We start from the raw sequence: 23,276 nt of genomic DNA, 5'->3' as shown, positions 1-23,276 counted from the left end.
GGAGGTGCTCCCAAACTGGAGAGAGGTCTTACATCATTCCCGGCTGGACGGAGGACCGCAGCCGGCCGGGCGATGGGGGTCGGTCCCAGCGGCTCTCCCCACGCCTGCGCTGGGTTTTCAGCGCGTTTCCCCTTCTCCTCCCCCCATAAAGCCTCTGTTTTTACTGCGGCCGTTGGTAACATCTTTCACAATATTTGAATGGAGCGGTAGATTGAGGACCGCAAGTCGCCGGCGAGGTTTGTGCGGGCGCTGCTCCCGTGTTGTTGAGCAGCTGGAACCAGTGGGTCCGGTCATGAGTTCCTTAACGAAGCGACCCCCATGCAGACGGCCAGATCCCACCAGCAACACCAAAACCCCACGGCCACAACCTCCGCTGCCACGAAAAGCATCGCCAGCGACAAACGGGAGCCGGGGCAGCACGGGGGTGAGGCGGGGGACGATGGTGCCGCGGCAGGGGATGAGCCGGGGATGCGGGGACGGCCGCGTGCCAGCCGAAGCTGGTGCTCACGGCGTGAGCCCACGCCGAGCTGTGTTTATAAACAGCCCTTTTATTTGGCTGGAGAAAGTAAAGCCGTCCCCGGGCAGCACAAGGAAGACAATTTCATTCCAGCTCTGCTTGGAAGAGGGGCTGTGTCGTGGATAACCGGGCGCCTCTGGGTCACCCACAGCTCCCGCAGCGTTTCCCCCCCCCCCCCGCCCCTTGCCGGCAAATTGGCACAAAATGCGGATTTGCTTTGGGGCACGGGGCGGGTGAGGCCACGGCCGGGCTGGGAACACGCACGTCCGCATCCAGCTGCGGGGCAGGGGCCAGCTCGGCTCCCGGGGCACATTGTCACTGACTTCATCCCCCGCCGTGGCCCCCGTCCCCGCAGGGCTACGGGCCAGGAGAGCGGCGAGCCGGAGGAAAACGCTGCCTCTCTGCCCACCCCACGCTGTTTGGCATTGAGCGTGCGGTTTAAACCATCTCCAGGGCTTCTGCCTCTTTTCTCCTCCAAACTGCTGCCCGCAGGGACCAAGATGCAGATTTACTCTACTCACCCCCTCGCCTGCCCGGGTTTATGAGCCACGGCCGGTCAAATGAGCTGGAAAGGATGAAGTCTGCTGCTGCACCGTAATAAAACCATGAAATGCTTTAAAATGACTCCTGGTTGTTTTTACGCGATCATTGAGACAAACCCATCAAATAATCCGTCCGCATTTATCTGCACTGGCGACTCGTGCACCGGCAGCAGCCCTGCCTGGCAGCGGCCGAGAGATTTATATCCGAGTACTTCGACCCCGCTTTGGGCACGACCTCCAGCCCAGCAGGACTTTTCTTCCCAGCACCGTGCCCGCGTCCAAGCAGCCTGGGAAACCTCGTGTTTCCAAACCGGTGTTTTCAGCTCCCATGCAACCGGAGCAACGAGTTTCAAACCGGTGGAAACTTCCCAGCACTGAACGGCTGAACCCCAGCTATGGTTTTTGCAGCAAAATAGGAACTGAGCTGAAATACAACCGTGTGAGCAGGACGTCCTGGGGGTCTGGAAACCAGCAGCGAGCACGAACCAGCCGAGAGCTTGTGCTGGTTCTTGTTCCTGGGGGCAAAGCGCTGGGAAGAGGCACTTGCAGCGGGGAAGCTCCGGGCTGCACGGCTGAGCTGCCTCCCAGCACGCTGTGCTCTGGGTAAAGGCCTTGCCGGCACGGCGGCAAACTGCCGGAGCAGCCGCTCCTTCGGTGAAGGTCTGTGCAACCCCAAATCCCACGGGGATAATGTGCAAGTGGGACATCCAGCCCTGCATCCGTGCAAGGGCCCGGGCAGCTCTAACGGAGAGCCGGAGCTGCGGAGCTCGGCATCCCCGACCGCTCTCTCCCAGCCTCGTCGCCGCAGGCATCTGCCGAGAGCCGGCCAGGATGCAGCGAGCATCCCCAGCGGCACCAAGCTGCGCTCCGGCCTCCGGCGAGGTTCACGGCTGCTGCCGCAGCCCGGCTCCCCAGCACCCACCAAGGGTGTAAAAACCCGGGGTACGTGCACGGCTGCCCCTGCAGATGTGCACAACCACCTCCCAGGTGTGCAACCCCCAGATGTGCCCCTGCACCCCCGTGCGGATGTGACCACCCCCCTGCACAGCCCGGGGACAGCCCGGGGACGGCCACCCCCCCGTCGCCCCGAGGGGCAGAGGCCGTGCCGTGGGTTCCAGCGCTCATCCCACCCGTGGTCACAGCTGCACCCCCCCTGCGCTCACCAGCACAGCGCACTCGGGTTTTAATCGTTCTCTGGTTTTTTATTTGACTTACACCTGGGCAGCAGGAGCGTAAAGGTGACTTTTCCCAGCTGGCCGTACCCCAGAACGTCGCGTGTGTTTGCTGATCTGCGAACAAACATCCGCCCTCAAAAAAAGGACTCAGTGGGAGCTGCAGGACCCAACGTCACCCCCAGAGCTGCCCGTAAAGCCCTGCCAGCCCCCGGGGAGAGCCACGGCAGGCTGCCGTACACCCCCGACCCCGGAACCTGCAGGCTGAGCCCAGATTTCAGGCTAAGTCCAGCTTTAGGGCTGAGCCCAGATTTCAGGCTAAGTCCAGCTTTAAGGCTGAGCCCAGCTTCCCGGTCAGCTCGGAGCAGCCACGGCGGGCAGAGTCCGGCCCTTGCAAGGATGCACATGGACCACGCTCCCGCCACCCCAACTCTGTCCAGGTCGGACGCACACGGGGGTGATGGCAACGTGCTCTGACCAAATGTTTCTTCTGTCTTTTTTATTCCTTAAATTAACTGGGGAGTCTGGGCGGGGACTTTCCCAAAATTTCCGTCGAGGGGTGAACACCGAGCGGGGAAGGGTTCGCCCTGCAGTTACCCACGCTGAGACATTGAAGCACGTGAAAGCCGTCGCACGGCTGGACCGAGCATCCCTGGTCCTGCAGCCATCAGGGGCCCGTGCTGAACCCCTGTGCTGGATCCAGGGGGGTCACCGGGGCCAGAGGGAGCCTGGGCTCCCGTCCTCCCCGCAGAGGGGACCTTGTCAGGGCGGCGGGGCTCATCCCTTCCCCCCGGGGCAGTCACCCGGAGAGGAGCCACTGCTGCCTCCTCTCCGTGGCCGCGGGACTCCCCAAGCCGCCTCCGAACCCCGCAGCATCACGGCGGAGCCGCTAATGGGAGGTGCAAAGGGAGAACTGGTTAATATTTAATTTAGCCCCAAGCCCGCATGTTTAATTACGCACATTTAATTCTCCACCGTGTTATTCACGGTCCACTGCAAGCGCCGTCTCTTCAGTGCAAACCCCGCCGGGGGCCGACCCGGCACGTTCAGCTCCCGTAGCCCTGCGGGGCCCGATCCTGCCGTGCCCGAGCGCCAGGCAGAGCCGCTCAGCACGTGTGGGTGCCCACGGAGGACGAGGGCCCCCGCTGCACCCTCTGCCCGCGCCGCCTGCGCTTCGGCAGCATCGTCTTTGCAGCAGGCGATGCTGCAGCCCCGGCCGGCGCTGCCGGGCACGACGACAGTGGAAATACCAACACGGAACAATTCACAAGGTGACAAGTGCAGAATATGAAAACAACGGTTTATTCTGCTGGTCCAAGTTGTTTTTTCCCCATGAAAGGGAGTTAGCTGTCTATAAAGTCAGTTGTTGTGAGCTGGAGCTATTCTAAATGGAGACAATCAGTCGTTCCAGACCTTGTGCTAGCTCAGAGCAAAGCGGAGCCGAGCTCACGATGTGCCTGACTTGCAGAATTGCAAAACGCCCGTAGGTGACCCGGGGCTGGCGCAGGGGCTGTGGCGCGTCCCACGGCCCCCAGCTTTGGTGGGTGCTAATGCCACGTGCTGCCAGCGGGACTCGCACGCGTGAGCGGGTCCCCGAGCGCACCCCGAGCCCCGTTGGCTCCGGCAGATCTCTGCTGCGGTCAGGGTCACCAAAGGCTTTGCAGAAACCGTTGCAAGAACAGGGCAGGATGGGTACGAGCAGGCGGCGCTCGCAAGCCGAGCAGGATCCCTGCCATGCCCACTCCCCCACCGGGCAGGGAAAGCTGGGACGAGAGGGGCCGGGGGCTTTGCTACGGGATGGGATCGCTGGAGGAACAGCGCTGCACCAGCGCTCGGAAACACCAACCCAAACTTTAGAAAATTTTAAAATCATCTAAACTTAAAAAAAAAAAAAAAAAAAGAAAACAAGATCATCGTCATCAGCTCCACCATCGCTGTCAGCGCCTGCTGTGTGAGCGGAGGAGAAGCCCCGCTGCGGCCCCTTAACCTTTGGAGCCCCCCACCCCCATGTCCGGACCCGCCGTCTCCCAGCCTCCCCCGGCCCGAGGAGCTGGGGGTCTCACTGCAGGGGGGGGCTGTGTCCCCACGGGTCACCGCAGCCCGGGAGGTGCCTGTGGAGCAGCTCTGGCTTCATCCCAGCGTTCCCCCCCTCCTCCTCCACCAGCACCCCTTCCCCACCTCCTGCATCCCGGCGGAGACCCTGGGAGCACCGAGGTGGCCGAGCCTGGACGGAAAAAGGGGGGGTCTGGCCAAAATCCCCACCCCGGCACATCCCGGGCAGGGAGCAGGACCCCCCGCTGCCTCGGCCCCCGCACGCAGCCGGCCCCGGCTGCTGGCACAGCCCAGCTCATGCAACCCACTTCTGGCACCAGCCAGCCTTAATTAATATTTTTAATTACAAAATGAATATGCTGACACATTCTGCTTACAGGGCGTGTGAGATGGAGGGACGTGTCAGTGCTGACATTACCGTAAATGTTTTTGGAGGATGTGGGGGTACGACAGCCCCAGCCGGGAGCGGGGATGCTGCGGGGATGCTGCGGGGAGCAGAGGGAGGAGGGCAGCTGCAGACAACCATGGGGGAGGGAAGGGGAAGCGGGTGCCCAGGAGGAGCCGCACCACGGGAGAGGAGCCAAACCCTCGCTGGAGCGCTGGGACTCCACGGGGAAAACCACCCCCAGCCCTTCCTCACCACGCCTGGCACCCCATCGCTTCCCCGGAGCTTCACGCGCTGCCCTGCCTGCCCGTGGCACCCGTGGGCACAGCTGGACACGGCCCCGCTCCGCACAACCCGGGCCCCGTGCGTTAAAGACAGCAATACCCAGTATTAATATTTAATTCTCTGTAAGCAGCTCATCTCTGGGTTAAGCACCCAGCAGCCAGTCCCGCGCTCCCCGGGCAGAGGGAAATGGCATTTACCACCAGCTGCTTCTGCTGACATTTGATTGTTCAAACAAGGCCCAGGGAAAACAAAAAGCTACAGTGAAATATCGGAGCATTTAATAAGATCCAGCCAAGCCCTGCGAGCACTTGGGATAAAGACAGGATTTTAATAAAAAGGCTTCTTTATGATCAAATTAATGGGTTAGTATTCCCCACCCAAGCGATGCCATTTGGATTTTTTTTTTTCCTCTCCCAGTACTGGGCTTTGCAGAAACAAGTTTTTGTAGATGTTCCCGCACACGAGCGGCTGAAGGTGCCGGGAGGTGCCCGGGGGGGGGCCCCGGCTGATTCGGTACCTTTGAGGGCACCGTGCAAAGAGCAGTTCGATATCCCACTGGGAAAAGGGCCAGTGCCCGCAGGGTCCCTCCGGAGGGGCTGGGAGCAGAGCGGGGTGCTGGGGGGAGCAGAATGGGGTGCTGGGGGGAGCAGAGCGGGGTGCTGGGGGGAGCAGAGCGGGGTGCTGGGGGGAGCAGAGCGGGGTCTCAGCTGGCACCGCCGTGGGACACAGCCAGCCCCGAGCCCTCGCAGCATCCTCAGCGGTGCCGAAGCTGCCGCCTGCACCACGAGCCTCTTCCCGAGCATCCTCAAAGCCTCTTTTCACATCCGGAAAGGTTCGGCCAAGATTTCGCTCGCAAACAGGCACGTGGCCCCGGGAAGCGTGTCCGTGCACCGTTTATGTCTCCCAGCGCAGGTAAAGAAGCTGCCGCCTCCTTCGCTGGAGCCCTGCTGCCCGGGGAAGCTGCTCCGTGCATCAGTGCATCAGCGCCGTCTCTTGTATTTCCCCGTCAGGGTGACAGAAAGCCACTAAAGCGCGGTGAATCCATTTGGAAGGGAGCGCCTTGGGGCGATGGCATCCCTTCAGCTCAGGAAGGCAATCGGAGCGGGCTCCTAAACAGGGAAAACTCTTCGGAGCAGCATTTCTGCTGACAGAGGGGGGCCGGGAGGTGCAGGGGGTGAGGGATGGAGCCGCAGCGGGATGGTGCAGGAGGGAAGCTGTACACGGAGCTTTTTCCCCGTGAGCAAATACTATTAATCTAGGCTAATCTAGGAAAACAACAAAAAAACCCAACAGAGGGATCTCTCACCTTCACCACCACCACCAGCACGACCTGGCACCAGCATCCGCACACGCCGAGGGCGAGAGCAGAACCTCAAGTGCTCGAGGCCCGGCCAAGGCTCCCGTTTCTTCCCACGCTTGGCACCAGAAGCCTGCCCTTGCTGTAATTAGCCATCAGATATTTCACACCGCCTCCTCAGGGACAGCCACAGCGAGCCCCCAGCAGCAGGTTGTGGGTGGGCACCCAAGCGCACCGAGAAATGAAGGTGTACTCCCAGCACGAGGCATCACCAGCTCCCGGGGCTCGGTGACACCTCGGAAGGAGCGGCGGACGACCGGCCTGGCGTGGCAGCCGGCAGGAGATGCCCAGGACCCGTCCGTCAGTCCCGGCGACGCTCGCTCGTTAGCGGTCATTACCCGCTAACACAAGGCGCTCCCTCTCATTCACCTTCGGTTCAACCCAAGGCAACCTACTCGGCAAGTCGCTTCGAGATACAAATCCAACAAGAGGAGCTCTTAAAATATTTAATGTCCTAAAGATTCAAGCCGGCGAGCGCCAGGATGTCTTTCAACATTTGCACTTCCCCATTGCCAAACTCCACCTTGTTTAATAGGCTGGAACGCCGAGCGCTTGGCATTTCAATAGCTCCTGCCGGTTTGGGAAGAGATTAGTAAAGCAGAGAAGCAGCTCTTTAACATTCAGGAAGGGCAACGCATGCACGGGAGTTATCAGTCACTCCAGGCAGATGGCAAATGTATCTCCTTTCACCACAAACTGAGCAGCAAACATTCAAATTCATCACCAAGACAACATATTTAAATCCACTTCTATTTTCAATTCATACGTTTTTAACAAACTGCTAAGTAATGAAAATCAATATTTTCACCCAAGCAGCCGGGAGACGGTCCTGAAGCTCCGCCCGGCTGCGCAAGATTTGCTCGGTGCATTTCGGTCACGCAAAAATTATTCGTGACGAAGTCAAACGTGGCATCCTGGGTGCAGGTCACGCTTGCAGCCAAGGAGACACCGACTTTCCATCGCCCGGCCCCGATTTAACGGCACTTCCGCATCAAGGGAGGAAGCGTCGCTTCAGGCACGGAGTGGCTAAGGCAGAGGTGACCTCGATCCCAATTTTTTGGGGGGAATTTTGATAGGACTTGCACATTTTTAGCTCAAAACCAGACTTGAGACCGGTGCATTGCTTGCGCATGACAAGCAACCTCAGCCGCGGGACGTGTCGTCTTTGTTAGGGTAGGTAATTTTTAGGGACCAGTCAGTTAAAATTGTTATTTAATAAAAATCACAGAAGTTCAAAACGAGCAGAAATAACTTGTACCAGGACCGTACGGCGTGACCTTTACCTGAGCAGACAGAGAACACACATCTGTGGTCCTTACCTCAAATCAGCAAACTCTTAACTGTTGGGAAAAGAAAGAAAAAAGAACATTTTATACCTTGCTTAGAATAAAAACCTTCCAGGATTCCCTACAAGGAGACATCTCAAGCCCACCAAGACGATTCTTCCTCAGAGCTCATCTGCCACCACACACAGGGCAGAAGGTACCGACCGAAATAATGAAGACGCCCCATGTTTGTCTTAAGATAAAAAAAAAATTTATTTTACAGTCTTATAAAGCAGCTTTACATTAAGCACAAACGTTGATCCATTTACTTTGTATATAAACATAGTAGAACCTTTCCCTCTGCAAAAAGTCATGTCTCGCTGGATATAAAACTAACATGTGCACATTGTGCTTAAACTGCAAAGTCTGTACAGCTTTACAAAGGACTACCCTTTCCAAGAGCATCCTGTAAACAATTTATTGCATATTTAACACATGGTGTACGTCCCACATGTAAAAAAAAAAAAAAAAAAAAAAAAAGTAGAAAAAATAAAGTACAATTACAAGGTGAATGAAAATAGCAGCTTTCAGTGAATGTCTTGCACAATGGCCGAGAAAAAACGGCACTGCCACACTTGTACAGTTGTGCTTGTGTCACTGGTTTGCATATACCCACGCGCGCTGTGTTTCGATGAAGTCTATGTACAGTAGGCCTCATGGAAAGGCCGAACAGATCTTAGTCCCTAAGACCTTTGTCAGTTAGAAGACCGAAAGCAAACAAATGAAACCCAACTTAAGTGAATTCGATGAAGTTACGGGCACCAATGTCCAACGATCCTCTTCTACTGCACGATTCAATTAAAAAAAATAACAGGAGAAACCCCCACGCTAAACTCTCCCGGGTTCTACAACCTCGGATGGTGGTTGGTTTAATTTCCACGTGTGCTAAGGCCAACGGAAACGCGATGGGAGATGTTAAGGACAAGGTGGTCTGACATGACCGGCAGCGTTGGCATGGCCAACCTGCGCTTCGGAGCTCACCCATCCAACGGCTGAAAGATCAGCGACACTGCGATTTTTAACTGAAAATTTTTCAATTTTCAATAATTTAAAAAAAAAAAAAAAAAAAGAGGAAATTGTGGCCTCCGTAAGGCACCGATACCATCTCTTCAGCAGTACCCAAAAAGTCTCTCCAGATTCTCCAAATCCAAAATGGGCAAAAGATGGAGGAAACACACAGGAAAAAGATGTTTCTGTGTCTGCAGTAAGGACCAGTCGTTTGTAAAGGAAGCACGTTTAACTGGGGTTTGTGTGTGCGCGTGCGCGTCTGTGTATACACGTGTACGTAAAAAAAATAAAATAATTCACCTCTGCTACCTTTGGTATTGAAATTTCTCCTGTGACATCCACTTTTCATATTAATCGATATGATCGTAGCATGCGTTTGCAAAGATCAAGTAATTACAAAGTTGTTTCAAATATCTGCGAGAAACAGAAAATGCATCAAAAAAACAGAGCAAAGAAAAAAAATTTAAAAAATCAAGATGCTTATTGTCCTTGTGCCCAGCTTTTTTGTGAGTTGAATGAACTCCGTCCTCAGTACGATCATCTTAAGCTTAACCCCCCACCTACACGTACAACATGGAACAGGGTCAGTGGAAAAACCCCAGAGCCAGCACGTCCTTCCCATGCCGGCACGCTCCCGGTGGGGACTCTGCCGCAGCCCCCAACAGAGCCGATGATAACCCCGTATTTCCTACGCTACCAAACCAACCACCCCTGATCTCATGATGCAATCGCCTGGTTTGACTCCTCTGGATCAACCAGGATGCTACACGCCGAGAAGGCAGGGTAACGGTGGGGGGAAAGGATGACCAAGAGGAAAACGAAACCGCCTGGTTTCCTCTGCATTACAACCGTGCAGTGAAAGCGTTTCGGGTTCGGGCGCGTGTGTTCGGTTATTGCACGAGTACCCTCGCTCGCTCGGCAGAGCCACGAAGACAAAGCACACCCAAGAAGCCAGTGCCGGAGATGTTAACGACCCCTTACGCGATGAGTAAGGAGACAGTAGGCAGAGGTGAAACTCGGTATTAAAGCACAGGTGGAGGTGGAAAGCCCTCTGGGGTAATTTTAATTTTTAAAATGCTTGATATACTCAAGCAGGTTAAAAATGAAAGTCACCATAGGAAAACCTTAATTAATTCCAATTGAATTTCCTGCACGCTACTCAAAATGAGCTCCACATCACACTCGGGAATTCAAGACAAGTCTCCCAAAGAATGAAGTTGCCAAAGCTTAGAGAAACCTCTCAGATGTAATTAAAAAAATACGGTATAAAACATCGGGCTCCACGACAAGAGATTCCAGCTTCCAGGGAGGAGGCGACGCCAGCAAACCTGACGGGCGATGGTAAATTTGGCTTTACAAAAAGGGGGTGGCGTGGCTGCAGGCTTTGCGCAGTCCGTGAGCCCCACCGAGTTGTGCTTACGTGACGTGACTCTGCAGCCTGCGCGCCGTCCGCGTGTTTTCCGTCCACGCGTCTGTAAAGAAACCATACAGCTCAAGGATCTCCATACAGAGAATTGAAAGGGGAGGGGGGGGGGGAAAAAAAGTGTGTTTTTCACCCCAAGAAAAGAATCCGTGTAAAAAGAAACACCTTTAAAAAGATACACTGTCCACTACCCAGGCTACAAGTAAATACACGTTTACGGCGTTACGCTGTTCCAACATATACACGTATAACTCCATTTTCAAAGAGGCCACAGACTAACTTTTCAGGCAAGTGCTGGACTTTAGAGACCTGTATGGCTTCTGCAAATACTTTCCTACGAAAAGGAAAAGAAAAAAAAAAACCAAACCCAAACCCATCCCCAAACTCAGGAGCACAAAGGGGTTTTGCTTCGTGCAGACAGTTTCGCTGTGGAGCACTAAGGACAGGCGAAGTTCCCAAATCCTACCCATCAGACCCAAATATTTTCACACTGGAATGCAATGATTTCTGGAGATCAGTTTTAAGGATCACTTCTTTGAAACGGTCCGTAAGAAATTTCGGATGCAACCTTTGAAACCCTACCTCTGCGAGGCAGCAGGACCGGGGGAGTTTGGTTGTAAGCTCTAGTTGTGCTTTGCCCGGCCGCCTCGCAGGTAGCTCTTCCACCTCTTGACGAACTCTTTGAAGATGGGAGACTCATCTATGGTGCTGAGGAGCTGGAGCTGGTTGATGTGGGTGGTGTGATAGTCCCATCGCGCCAGGTTGGGAGCGGTGCCGAGCATGAAGTGCCGCAGGTCGTAGATGGTCCCTGAGCCGGTGTCGTAGAGGGGAAGCATGGCCTTCAGGGACTCCATGCCCCGCTCGTAGAGCACCCGCGCCTCCTTCCCCAGCTTCTCTCCGGCCGTTTCTTTCAAGTCATACAGCCCGATTAAGGAGTACATGAAACCGTTGAGCACGAAGGAGCTGGGCGAGGTCGGGTACTCCTCGTACCAGTCGTGCCGGTTCATGAAGACGGCTTTCACCCCGCGCTGCTCCGACGGCAGCTTGTACGGCGCCGTCGCCCGCAGAGCCGAGCTGAGGAACGCGTGGTCCTTCGTCAGCAGGTACGCCCGCACCAGCGTCGAGATGGCCTGTCCTTGCGCCATGGCCGAGTACCAGCCTGGGTCCAAGGACTTAAATCCTTCCCCCAGCTTCCTCGTCACCATGATGGGCCAGCCGCCCCTCTCGTCCTGGTTCCTCACCAGCCAGTTGCTGGCAGCAAAAAAGGCCGCCATGTGAGCGGTGGCTGAGATGGTGACATTATCGAGGAAGCCTCTTCCCTTTGCTACCAACCTCACCACTCTCTTGGGCATGATTTTGGTCTGCTTCACAGCTTTCGTGTTCGAGAGGCCAACGCCTTTCCGCAGGTCGGTCACCAGGTCCCTGGTGAGGGTGCTCCAGCTAGTCCTGGGACCAATGCCGTAGTAGATGTCTCGGTCCTTGAAAGCGATGAGCTGGGTGTTGGAGACGTAGTGCACGGTGAAGAGCTGGTTCTTCTCTGTCGTCTCGAGAACCACCGAAACGCTCCCGTTCGTTACGAACTTGAGATCAAAAGAAATAATAAAATCTCGGGTGTTCCCAAGCTGCAGAGATACTCCCTCAGTATTTTCTGCAAAACAAACAAACAAACAAACCCTTGTTCAGTGGTAAAGCACTCACTTCTCCAAAGCATTTAAGCTACGGAGCGCAGCTTCCAGAGGTAACCCCTCTTATCAGGCAGGATCCAAAAGCTTTTAGGGCAGCCCATCAATAATTCAACCATCCTTTCTGCGCGCTACCATATATTATTTAATTAAGCATAAAAGTAAATCCGTGAGTGAAGGCTGGCTCCCGCAGCACCGGGGAGAACTCGTTTGCATCCTACATGAACACGCTGCAGCACTTTGCTGCGGAGCTGGAGTGCCAGGGGCTTGATCGATGGCTTTATTGGATGCTCCTGGTACCTGATTGATCATGGAATCATAGCATCATAGAATCTTTAAGGTTGGAAAAGACCTCAAGGATCACCTAGTCCAACCGTCAACCCAACACCGCTGTGTCTACTAGACCATGTCCCAAAGTGCCATGTCTACACACTTTTTGAACACCTCCAGGGACGGTGACTCCACCACCTCTCTGGGGAGCCTGTTCCAATGCCTGACCCCTCTTTCGGTGAAGAAATTTTTCCTAATATCCAACCCAAACCTCCCCTGGAGCAATTTGAGGCCGTTTCCTCTTGTCCTATCGCTTGTTGCTTGGGAGAAGAGACCAAGACCCACCTCACCACAACCTTCTTTCAGATAGTTGTAGAGAGCAACTGTGATGGAGGGGTGCGAGGGACACCAGAGGACCTGGGGTAAGGGACAGGGCCACCAACGGGGAGGACTTCCTGCTGCCTAAGAACTGCCCTAAGAACGTAGATGCTGTGTGATTTTTCTCTTCTGTAACTCAAAACATAAACCAACAACCACCCTTTTCGTTCCAAACTGAAAATTTCACTCTGCAGAAAAGACACCAAAAAACGTGGCGTCACGTGAGCAGTTGCATTTCTGAATAAAGCTCCGCTTTCAGCAAAAATAAAGCTGGAAGTGCCGAGAAGCGGGTTATTTAGGATCCCCTCAGGACTAATATTTAAATCTGCGACTTTTTTCTTTCCCAACCTGACAGTTCCAACCACCAGTGTGCTGATTAGTTTAATGGGGGAAGAAAAAAAGAGAAAAGAATACAGAAAGACTAACGTGTTAAAGAATTTATTAACCTCTCCATTGGCAAAACTCAGTTAAATTAAAAAAATAAAAGAAACAAAGCTCCTAGGCAATACCACATAATGAAATTCAGCGTTCTCTTGCAGGCTAGATTTTAAAATGTAAAATCAACTCCTCCCCAAACCCCCATACTAGAGGATCAAAGGGCTAATTAGTTTGTAAGGCTGTATGCAAATCCTGTAGCTCTGAAGGCACAGAGGGATGAGAAACACTTAAAGACAGTCATCTTCAATTAACGGCTTTCCACAGAATAAAATTCTCGCGCGCGAGGCAATTGTTTCCTTCCCGCTCCTTCTCCACGTGTCAAACACCCCCAAAACCTTTTGACGTGCAGCCAACGAGTGACGGTTCCAGATTTCCCGCACAGCGCAGGCTCTTCCCCATCTCCCAAAGTAAACTACGGCATTTTGCAACCTCTTGGGTTGTAAGGTGCTATCGTACAGCGCCCAGTCTTTTGACCGAATGTCACATTTTCCAATCTTTTAAAGTAAAAGCTTCACTCCTTTGAGTTTTGGAGATCAGCATCTGCTTCGGGAGAAGAAAGCGAGCGCTTTGTTACTGTGAAAAATCTAATTAAAAAACCCCACTCGCAATTCCTGCCAAGTAAGTTTTATGGTTCCTTGTAAATAACTGCTTGTGCGATAACGAAGTGAATTATAATGGAGGGGGGGGAAAGAAAGAGTTTTAAGAAGCAAAGGAGAACTAAAGGCCGCCCGTTGCTTGCACTGCCTTAAGTGCCTATAAATCCATTACTTCAGGCCATCTAAGACGAGTGGATGCGTACCACGGCCTTCGAGCCCCGCAGATTACTCTGCCATCAATAAAGGATGAGGAGAGAATACATAGCAGATCTTTTAGCCTTTCCTCTCCCCGTATTTATCTACTACAAAGACACAAGAGTGTTCGACAATTTTTTCCCTACGGACCCAGGCCTAAGGTGCCAACTGAAAATTACTTCATTGTCTTTTTAAGTAATGGACTCATTAATTCTAATGGGTATTGATTGGGGAAAAATACATTACGTCCTTATTAATGAGCCTGTCCTAGCACAAAGGAAACTCTCGCATGAAATAATGAATTTCCCTGCTAAGTATGAAACAGAACACGGTTAAATTGAGGCGACAGCAACGAAACGCATCTTGCGCGTCTGCGGGTGAAGGGGAGCCCGTACGCGTTCCCCCAGATCCTCACCGTCCCCCCCCTCCCCGAGCCCTCTGCAAATCCCCGCGCAGCACGTGGGCAGCCGCTCCCTCTTCCCGCCTCGGCTACGGCACCTTGGGTTAACCAGAACTAAGATCTCGGATTTTGCAAAACCAGTTGCGTCCCAGTGAAGAGATCCCGGGTCCGACCGGACAGCTGCACGTGCTACGCCTGCTCCGGGCTGAAAATAGACCTTATCTATCATCTGTCAACGTCTGCTTATCACACGTCAGTGCTATTTCCCAGGCTTCACAACTGGTGCCATTTGTTTTTTGGGTTGTTTTTTTTTTTGTTTCTATTTTGAGACAGAAGCTGAAAGGCTCAGGAAACGAGACTGTAGCTTCTCATCGCCCTCCACGCATATATCCACTCGCTTTTTCATTAAAAGAATGCTGAAAAAGCAGTGAGGGAGAGAAAACGGAAGAGAAGAAAAACTCCATAGGTACAGAAACGAGATGACAGCTCAGGTGAGATGTTACGGATAGGAAGTCACGCAGGATAAATGAAAACACATTAATCCCAGCAAGTTAAAGCTTCCCTGATACCATCTGTGCAAATTAACGGACGTGGCTTACCTGCCGCGCATTTAGGATAACCCACCTGGAGTGACAAACTGTTTGACGCTCGTGAACTTGGCTTTATCGGACACTGTGGACAGAGAGCAGCCTTTCGGCACCGTCCAGTCCGCGGACCTGCCGGTTTTGTCCTTCTCTTCGGCCGTCTCGTACACCTCGATGTGAGGTGGCTTCTCCGTCAGGTTTTTGCTGTAGTGACTTAACCCGTACTGCGCAATCTGGATGGGGTAGAAATAGCCTTGAGGTCCCCACTGCGTGGATAACGGCACACCTACGAGAGAAAGAAAATGAGTATTTTATCGGCACATTTTCAAAAACCACTCCTCCTCCGTACCCCGTCACTCCTTTACTTCTGGCAAATGATATTTCTCGGCTTCACCATTAGTTGGAGTGGAGGAAAGTCCTGCTGAAGGAGTGAATTGCTCCCACTTACACTGAGATCCGTCACTAGGCAGAACTAAGCAGATCCGAGTGGCAGAGAAGTCCTTATCATGGCCTTCCATACATTCTCATTTAATTGTTTACTGAAGCATCATACTTATTTTAAAATACATTTAAAACGCCCTAACGGATTTCCCCCCCCCCCCGCCCCCAGAGACCACTAAATCTCCAAACGACGTTACATCTCACACAATCCCTTTAACGCCACATAAATCTTTGCAAATTAAGCGTATGTGTTATTACTGGATTTTGGTAAGAGTTATTCGATGCTAAAAGAGCAATTTACCCCGCATCCACAAATCTGCTCCAACGACCCTGGCTCCCCTGGGAGCATTACAAGCGCAGTCTGAAGCGGTTGGCGGCAGAAACCAGCCGGGCTCTCCATGCAATACCAGAATATGTCCCAGTCCTTCCACCCAAAGCTGCCCCTTGCCTTCAGAGCTACTGCTCCAGCCCAGCCCGCCCTGGGATTAACCCTCCGCACGCAACTCCCTGTCCCAAAAGCTGGCAGCCTCGCAGGACAGCACGCTTCTCACCCTTAACTTAGGGCTAGGGTGATTTTAGATTTAAAAGTCTGCACCGACCAGAAGAATCCCCCCGAGTACCAAGCAGGAAGATCACAGAGAACGTCTTCTGTAGCCTGATGGATTGGATTTCACATGCAAAACCTGTTGTATGAGCTCAGAGGATGTCTTATAGCCGTGCTCGATATAAAACTTCCACCCTCCGTTATGATCGTTAGCAGAGAAGCACCGGCAGAAAGCTCCAGGCTCTCCTCTGCCCGCCCTTCACCAGCTCCCTGGAGCTGCAGCTTCGGGTTTTGGGTGGAAAACCCCTGTGTCATAAACCGCCTGTTGCATCATCATGAAAACAAACTGTGTGGAGGAGACTTATTTATACCCATACCTCCGTAAGCAAGCAAAACACACCATGCTTAAGATACAGATAAAACCAGGATTCTTCCAAAGTCCCGAGTTTTATCTGAAACAGATTCCCAACCTCTAAATATGAATCCAAAGTGGGAATATATCATCGTGACCCTCTTGCAGGAAACCAAGGATGTTTAGCTCTGTAAACCTTTGCACACACGTAAGGAAAGAAAAAGGAAGATGAAAATAAACAAGTTTGAACTTGCACCATCTTCCCCCTTGGCAATGTCAAGCTCAGAATCCAATTTCTTCTGAAATCTGGTACAATGAAAAGATTACTTAAACTAAATGCAAAAAGATCCATTTTCATACGTATTTTGGTGAGACAGAAAGACAAAACCATCATGGAAAACATTTAAATACCATGTATTATCTCAAGTCCTGGAAGCCAGCTTGCTTATTAATGCTAAACTTTTCAGTTAAGGGTGCATCTATTGAGACTGAAAGATGCAAAAAAAAGAAATCTGCTATAAGAGCTTTACTTGAAATTTATACAAGATGACACGATTGAACTCTCCAGATCATAGGACATAATAACACATTAACCTTGCAGAAAGAGAGAAGGTGAAAATATAACACGAGGGTTTTTTCATCACGCAGCAATATGAGAATCTCTAGGGCTGGAATGATGCAAGGCAAGAGCCTGAAACTGTCTGAAAAGGTGTTTTAATATTAAAATCCCTTCCCTGCAAACTACACCTATTTCTCTTCTCCGACCTGTTTGCTGGATGCCAATAACTCTGTTGCCTTTACAAAACCCAGGCTCTGGCACGTCGTCTCATGATGACAGCTCTTAAATCACACGCTGCAAAAAAACAAGGTTTCTACGTAAATAACCACGTTGTTGAGTGTTAAACTCGCTGGTCTCTCGAGGTTTAAGCAGAGAGCAGCTACGCACCGCGCCTTGCGCACACATCCGGCAAGGCAGGAGGCTACAGAATCGGTCCTGATTCTCCATTAGTTCCTATTGAATTCCAGCTTTTTGCTGAAAACCACCACAAGAACTGCAGAGTACGGTTGCAAGGGGCATCTCGCGCATCTTCCACATCTCCTGCAAAGACCGGTGGGGCTCCAAGCCCTACGTCCGAGCCCATCCCCAACAAGAAAAGCAGCACCTGTGGTATTATTCACATTCACAAGCTGTATTTAATCAGTGATGACCACAGCAATTAGAAAGGAAAGCCATCTCCTCAGCCTCTCGCAGTCGATGTAAACCCTGAGCAGGGCAATGTGTAGCGGGTGTGTAGTTACCAGGATGCATTTGCACCTTCAGGAGAACCCTGGATGTCAGAGCCCTGTTTCTCTTCCTTGGCAGATGGAACAAAGACAAAAGTTAAAAAAAAAAATTAAAAAAAAAATGAAAGGAGCCTTAAAAAAAAAAAAAAAAAGGTCTGGTACACCCTATGGATTTGTTTATGTGAATCCTTTACAGACAAATTAATTGCATGACAAATTAAGTGCATGACATGCCAGCTTCCTGCCATGACCATATCATGGGAAGAGCTCACATCAACACAGCAGAGCATCACTGACCACTGACATGCATGAAAATTAACATATTTTATTCCTTAAGTGAAAGTTGGTCTTTAATTTATGAGGGGTCATAGTGTCACATTCTATAATAGTTTTATAAAGTACATTAATTTTTTAATATGAAACCCAACAAGAATTTTTTGCGATCAAATCTTTGCCAAGACGTGGGAAGACCTTGCGTCCTAATTACCGATTGCACGGTTTAGCAAAAGTGCAAACTGGAAAGGTTTTACCGTAGATTAATTTTATCCAGGGACGCTTCGACGGCTGGAGAGCTTTTTGATCCTTCAGCAGTTTGCCGAGACCTCCTCACCTTGCTTTTGCAGGACGAGGGGATGCCCTGCCTGCCCCGGTGACGCCGATTTTACCCGTCCCCGTGCACGGGACGAGCTTTGGCGAGAGCTAATCCCACACTGCTGGGCAAAATCCTCCCTGCTTGCTCTGGAGCAGCCCAGCGGGGAAGGTTTGACTGCTGTAGCTCCAGCACTGCCCCGGCAACGCGAGGAGATGGGATGTCGTTAAACCTGACGACAAAACCCCAAATATTTGAAGCTGCCCGCGAGCGGCTGGGCTGATCCACAGGCGCCAGCAACGCCGTTTGGCTCAGAGCGTGGAGCCGTATCTGTGCCCGCGGGGAAGCGGGACCAGGCTTTGTTGTTTAATTTTATATTTTAAAATATTTTTGGCTCCCTGACAGAGATGACAAGTGTCAATGACAAGGCCAAAACCTGACAGCAGCACTGTAAGAGAAGCATCCCGGCACCTCCGGAGTTTGCTGCGACCAGTAAAACCCGAGATGCAGGGTGGGAGCTGGTAAACCTGGTACGGAGCAGACTGCGCATGATTTCTCAGAGTAAGTGGGTTTTCTCGACAGCATCACGACAAAATTAAGATCACTTTGCATCTCAAATGATGGCAGCAAATTTTAAGAGCATTTCAACTATTAAAAAAACCCAAAAACACTCAACACAAACCTTCAACACCACTTATGCACTTCACTCTGTCTCGAACCTCTACGTTGTAGCCCTCGAAGGACATGAAGACCCCGTCGGGGTGGTAAGGTGCTCGCTGTGTGTATACTTTGGAGTAGCTATGAGAGAATTCAAACCTGTCATAACCATCGTACTGAGCAATTTTCCCATAAACCTCAAAGTATTTCTCTACCCAGCTGAACGGCAGGAAGACTTCGTTGCCTTCCCTCCTCCCTTTAACGGTGTGCTCGTCATTGATCAGACAGTCAATCTCCTCGTACTTCAGCCCCGGGGCTTTATTGCCGTTGAAGCCTCCCGCGACGGGGGGAGCCTTCTGCTGCTCCTGGGGCGATGCCTCCTCGCTCTGCTGCCGGGCCGGGTCGCTCTCGGAGGCGGCAGCGGCTCCTCGGCGTTCGAGGCCGGCGAGGCTGCGGGGAAACGGGCCGGCTCTGTCGGAGGAGCATCGGTTCCAGAGCAGCACCGTCACCAGGGTGAAGAGGGCGCAGATGATGATTAGAGTCTTGTAGTTGACCCGAGCTGCCAAGCAACGCATATTCACACCATACCTGCAAAACAGAGAGGGGAGGAGGTTTGCAAGTGGCGGTGCTTAAAGCTGGAGCTGTCAGTTCTGATAATTCGGAGCATCGCCACGTGCGCACCACGATGGCGTTCGGTGGGAAGGCGACAGGCGGGGGCACCTAGAAGAAAATTTGGATTTTTTTTCTTTTCCAGCTCTCCTTAAGCAACGAGATGGAACGTACCAAGTCACGATTCCCCTTCTGGCTGCGACAACAGATTGTTTCACCAAACACAAAGGACGCAAAGAAACATCGGCGATCGCAGGGCAACCGTTTCTAAATGAAAAGCTTGATGCTAACAAAGATACTCAGCAAGCGCTGGGAATCAGCAAACAAACTCTCACTGGCCTCGGGGCACAGGGGAAAGAGAAATCCTCAGCAGAATGTAACCACCACCTACCCAGCACCACGAAAGAGGGATTTCCAACAAAACAGTCCTACAATCAAAACCTGAAGCCTAGAAATAATCAAAGTTCATGCAGCTGAAATCACTGACATATCTACATAAAACCAGATGGCTATTTTTGCCTTTTTTTTTTTTTTTTAAAAGCACAAGCTATAAATGTTTTCTGAGATGAAAACTCAACATTCAAGGCTTTATAGCCCCTCAAATGCACTTTTAAAATGACAACATGCATGAGGAGGAGCAGGCGGGCTGATAGCGGAGGATGTTCCAGAGCTCTGGCGGGGACGGTGCCAGCGGCCCCGAGCCAGGAGCATCCTGAAGAACCAAAGCTGGGACTGGGAAAGCACGGGACTGCCCCCGGGGACAGGACCTCCACGGACGCGCTCGGGGGCTCACGTGTCCTGCTCCCCCAGGAGAAGGCAGAAACTATGCAACCGCCTCTCCTGAGATTTTCTTTTTTTTTTTTTTTTTCCCCCTGCAGGATTAACCTCTTGCTGCAGGAAGCATGCTCCACCACCACCATTACAGCCCTGACAAGAAGCATGGAAATAAATGCAGAAGTTGAAGTGATTTAAGCACGTTTGCTCACAAGACCCTACTTTTGCTGAGGACTGAAGTCCTTCAAACAAACGACACTCACGTTTTTCAAATGCGCAGGAATAGGTAAGATACAGTTCATAAAATCCTCATTAGACAGAAGTTTAATTTCGCCTGCCCAATAAGCTGCGGTATCAGAGCCGCCCCAGACACGCCAGGATGCTCCAGCGGCGCTGGACCAGCGGCGATTTCAACACGGTGCCCCAGAAACGGCTGCAGATACTGGAGGTACTCTGCTGGCAGGCAGGAGTTAACCACACAGCAATTAAAGGGAGTTTCACCTCGAGTCCGTCCCCCCCTCTGCCTTTTTTAAATGGAAATAATCAATTATCTCTCACCAGTTTTATGCTTCCATACTGTAAGCACCATCTGGTCATTTAAAACTGGACTTTAAAAGATAAGTGTCTTATTTTCTGAAAGCCCAGTTTACTACAAGCTTTTAGAGAACATAAATTTATATATAATTGTATTTTTATGGAAATGCTAGCATAAGAATAAATCCAATTTTCTGCATCAGCAGATAATTTTTAGTGATGATGCTTTCAGGATGACCTCAACAAATATGCTCTGCTCTTTTTACACAAAGGGATAATTCACTTTTTAATAGGGAACGACATTCCTGACACACTTCACCCCTACCTATAAAACTCAAAATTAATTAAGCCATCTGGATTACCAGGGGATGGCGAGAAAGGGAAGGGGAAACACCATCACCACACTTTTTACATCCCTATTACCCCATGCCCGTTACTCCACGGTTTTCAACAGATTCCATAGCTGCGAGAAGGTCCTGGCTACGCCATTCTACGCAGCTTTTATTTTATTTGGGTTCTGTTGCCGTCGGCCGTGGAGAACTTGGAGCGGTGCAACGCGTTCCCGATGCTCGCCCTGCAGCTCCCGGGAAGAGCAGGAGATGCTGCAGGTCAGATCCATCCCGGCAACGCTGCTGAACTATTTAGGTTTTATGAACTATAAATGAACTGAAGAGGACTCCAAGAAAAGCGGAGTATTTTCAGAGAACCGTTGCATTAAGTCTCACCAGTCACTGAAAAAAAAAAAACCTAGACATGTCAGTGCAGCAGGGAGGCTTATTCCATGTTAAATGGATAGAGGGATTTTTTTCAACTGCAGAAAAAAAGAATTCAGAATTTCGACAGTAGAAAGAATAATTTAAACCCACAAAGGGGCTGTGTTAAATTGGTTTATTCCCTTGCTGCTCTTATGAAAAGGATTTCATCATACCATACTGAAAAGATTTAAGGAGTACAACACGGGAAAGCAGTTTTCAGGTGTGAAGTAATAGATCCACGAGGCCCACGTTTGTTTTTTCCCCATTTTGCAGGATGACACACCTAGCCGCTCTAAGGCTGGGCACCCAAACATCTCGCTCTTCATCATAAAAGTCGATCCTTCTCCCTCAAGTAATACTGCAGCTGCAGGTTTTAAAGGGCAAATACTTCTCAGAAGTCTGGCTAAAATTCCTTTAATTCCTATGCTGAATTACCGGCTGCAGCAGAGCGATGCACTCCTCTTATTTACAGCTGGGACCCCTACCCGCATCAGCCTACAGCGACGATAATCTAGAAATTAATACTTGCTTAGTTTTACACTGTTTACATATACATAGTTGCTGTACACATCATTATAGAAATGCTAATTAAAATGCAATGAAATAGCGTTTCTTGCAGAGTGAACGGCTCGTTGTAAATGTATCCCAAGACAGGGGTGCGATTAGATAAACTTATTTTGCCAATTCAAGTGAGGTGTCATGGCTTCTGAAACACTGTTTTTAATAAAAAGAACAACTGGGTTAAATAAAAATAAAATCCTGATACTGCTGCTTTATTAATGATGCCTGGAAAAAGGACAAATCTTGGTATTCTGTGCTGTGAATTAGGAATCCACAGTTCCGGCTGTGTATCTGAGAATGACAGATTCAGTTCTGGTACTCAGTTCTTACATAAAACCAAATTATTCCCATTCTAAAAATACATATGTCTCTCTCTCTTAGGAAGTCATTTGTAAGACTGGGTTTTTTGGTCTACAAAACTGTGTTGAATACATTAAAAGTAAGAATTTCTCTGAAGTCCACTCTATTGCCAGGTTTCTGTGTACTCAAGAGAAAAATTATACACACATAAGTATTTCTCCGTGTGTGTGTGTATATATATATAAAAAATAACCATTTCCTTCGATCAACGCCTGCATCAGCCCAAACACTAATTCTCCAGCTCATCACTTCGCTCCCTTCCAGGTGTAGGAATTAACCGGAGAGCTACCATTTTGCATTCCTTTGGTTTTCCAAGAACCATCACAAGATAACTATTCCAATGAACCGTCCCAGTTCCGTTCAGATCTCTCAGTGGGAATTACACAGGAGCGTTAATCTGAAAACGTTAAATTACAGCAGTCGCTACATCACATCCTCCTCTGTTAGAGATCAATTTCCATTGCAGAAACGGTGAGACGGATGCGGCCCCGAACCCTTCCTGCAGCGCTGTTCATACCCACGGTGCCGCATCTGCCAAACGTCCTGAGGTTGAGCCCAGTCTGAACTCACCTGACCGCTGACGCTTCATTAGCTTCTGTCCTTCGGTTTTCTTTTTTCAAAGTTTATATTCTCAACATTAAATCATCCTTCGGCATTATACAATATTGCATTTTATATAACGTAACGACAATTTGCTGTCAAAAAACAGTCAGAGGACTCTTTCTTTTTGAAAATCCTGAGATGACAGAGCAAAGTCTCAAGCACAGGAGCGAAGATGCCTTCCCTTCACCATCACTGCGCTCTACACAAAATACCAAACACCTGGGGAACAGGACAGCCCTTGAATTAGTCTGGACAACTCCAGAAGCAAAAAGGAAAAGCTAAAAGCAGAATGAAATCTAGAAAGGGAAGAATAGGAACTTCTCTAGTAAACCCTACAGAAAGCTGAAGCAACGAAGCCGTGGTTCCTCGGAAAAGTAAGATGCCTGCCGTTTCGGGGAGATTTGTGAGGCTTTTACAGACGGGCTTTTTCCCAAAAGCTCAGCCATTCCCCACCGAAGCTGTTTTAACCTATGTCTTCTTGCTCCTTGTCCTCCCAGCCCCAAAGCAGTGCTGCTGCCGCATCCTCATCATCTGAAACTTAGTGTGAGCAGGAACCGGTTTGATCCCCTGCGCTCCTTCCCAAGCGAAGATGGGACGCGCTTAA

The 23,276-nt window shown here is 50.8% G+C and overlaps 1 protein-coding gene and 1 long non-coding RNA gene across 14 annotated transcripts in view; one reads left to right on the top strand and one right to left on the bottom strand.

Annotated features, from left to right (window-relative positions):
• Window positions 1-9: 9 nt before the first annotated feature.
• LOC142603480 (uncharacterized) lies at window positions 10-1,138 on the top strand. The gene is made up of 2 exons (XR_012837422.1): window positions 10-424; window positions 971-1,138. It is a non-coding gene; the product is annotated as an uncharacterized LOC142603480 (long non-coding RNA).
• Window positions 1,139-7,823: 6,685 nt separating this feature from the next.
• GLCE (glucuronic acid epimerase) overlaps window positions 7,824-23,276 on the bottom strand; it is a 55,678-nt gene continuing 40,225 nt past the window's right edge. For 10 of the 13 annotated variants that reach the window (XM_075764178.1, XM_075764171.1, XM_075764177.1 and 7 more), the window contains 3 exons: window positions 18,502-19,064; window positions 14,650-14,895; window positions 7,824-11,714 (listed from right to left, as the gene is read on the bottom strand). In XM_075764178.1, coding sequence (XP_075620293.1) covers window positions 10,690-11,714; window positions 14,650-14,895; window positions 18,502-19,051 — 1,821 coding nt within the window. In that variant the 5' untranslated portion in view covers window positions 19,052-19,064 and the 3' untranslated portion in view covers window positions 7,824-10,689. The remainder of the gene's footprint in view (window positions 11,715-14,649; window positions 14,896-18,501; window positions 19,065-23,276) is intronic. The other 3 variants (XM_075764172.1, XM_075764180.1, XM_075764184.1) reach the window with 2 other exon arrangements.

This window comes from Balearica regulorum, chromosome 12 (assembly GCF_011004875.1).
Source record: "Balearica regulorum gibbericeps isolate bBalReg1 chromosome 12, bBalReg1.pri, whole genome shotgun sequence".
In the NCBI taxonomy this organism is placed as follows: domain Eukaryota; kingdom Metazoa; phylum Chordata; class Aves; order Gruiformes; family Gruidae; genus Balearica; species Balearica regulorum.
This window is presented reverse-complemented; position numbering and strand designations above follow the sequence as displayed.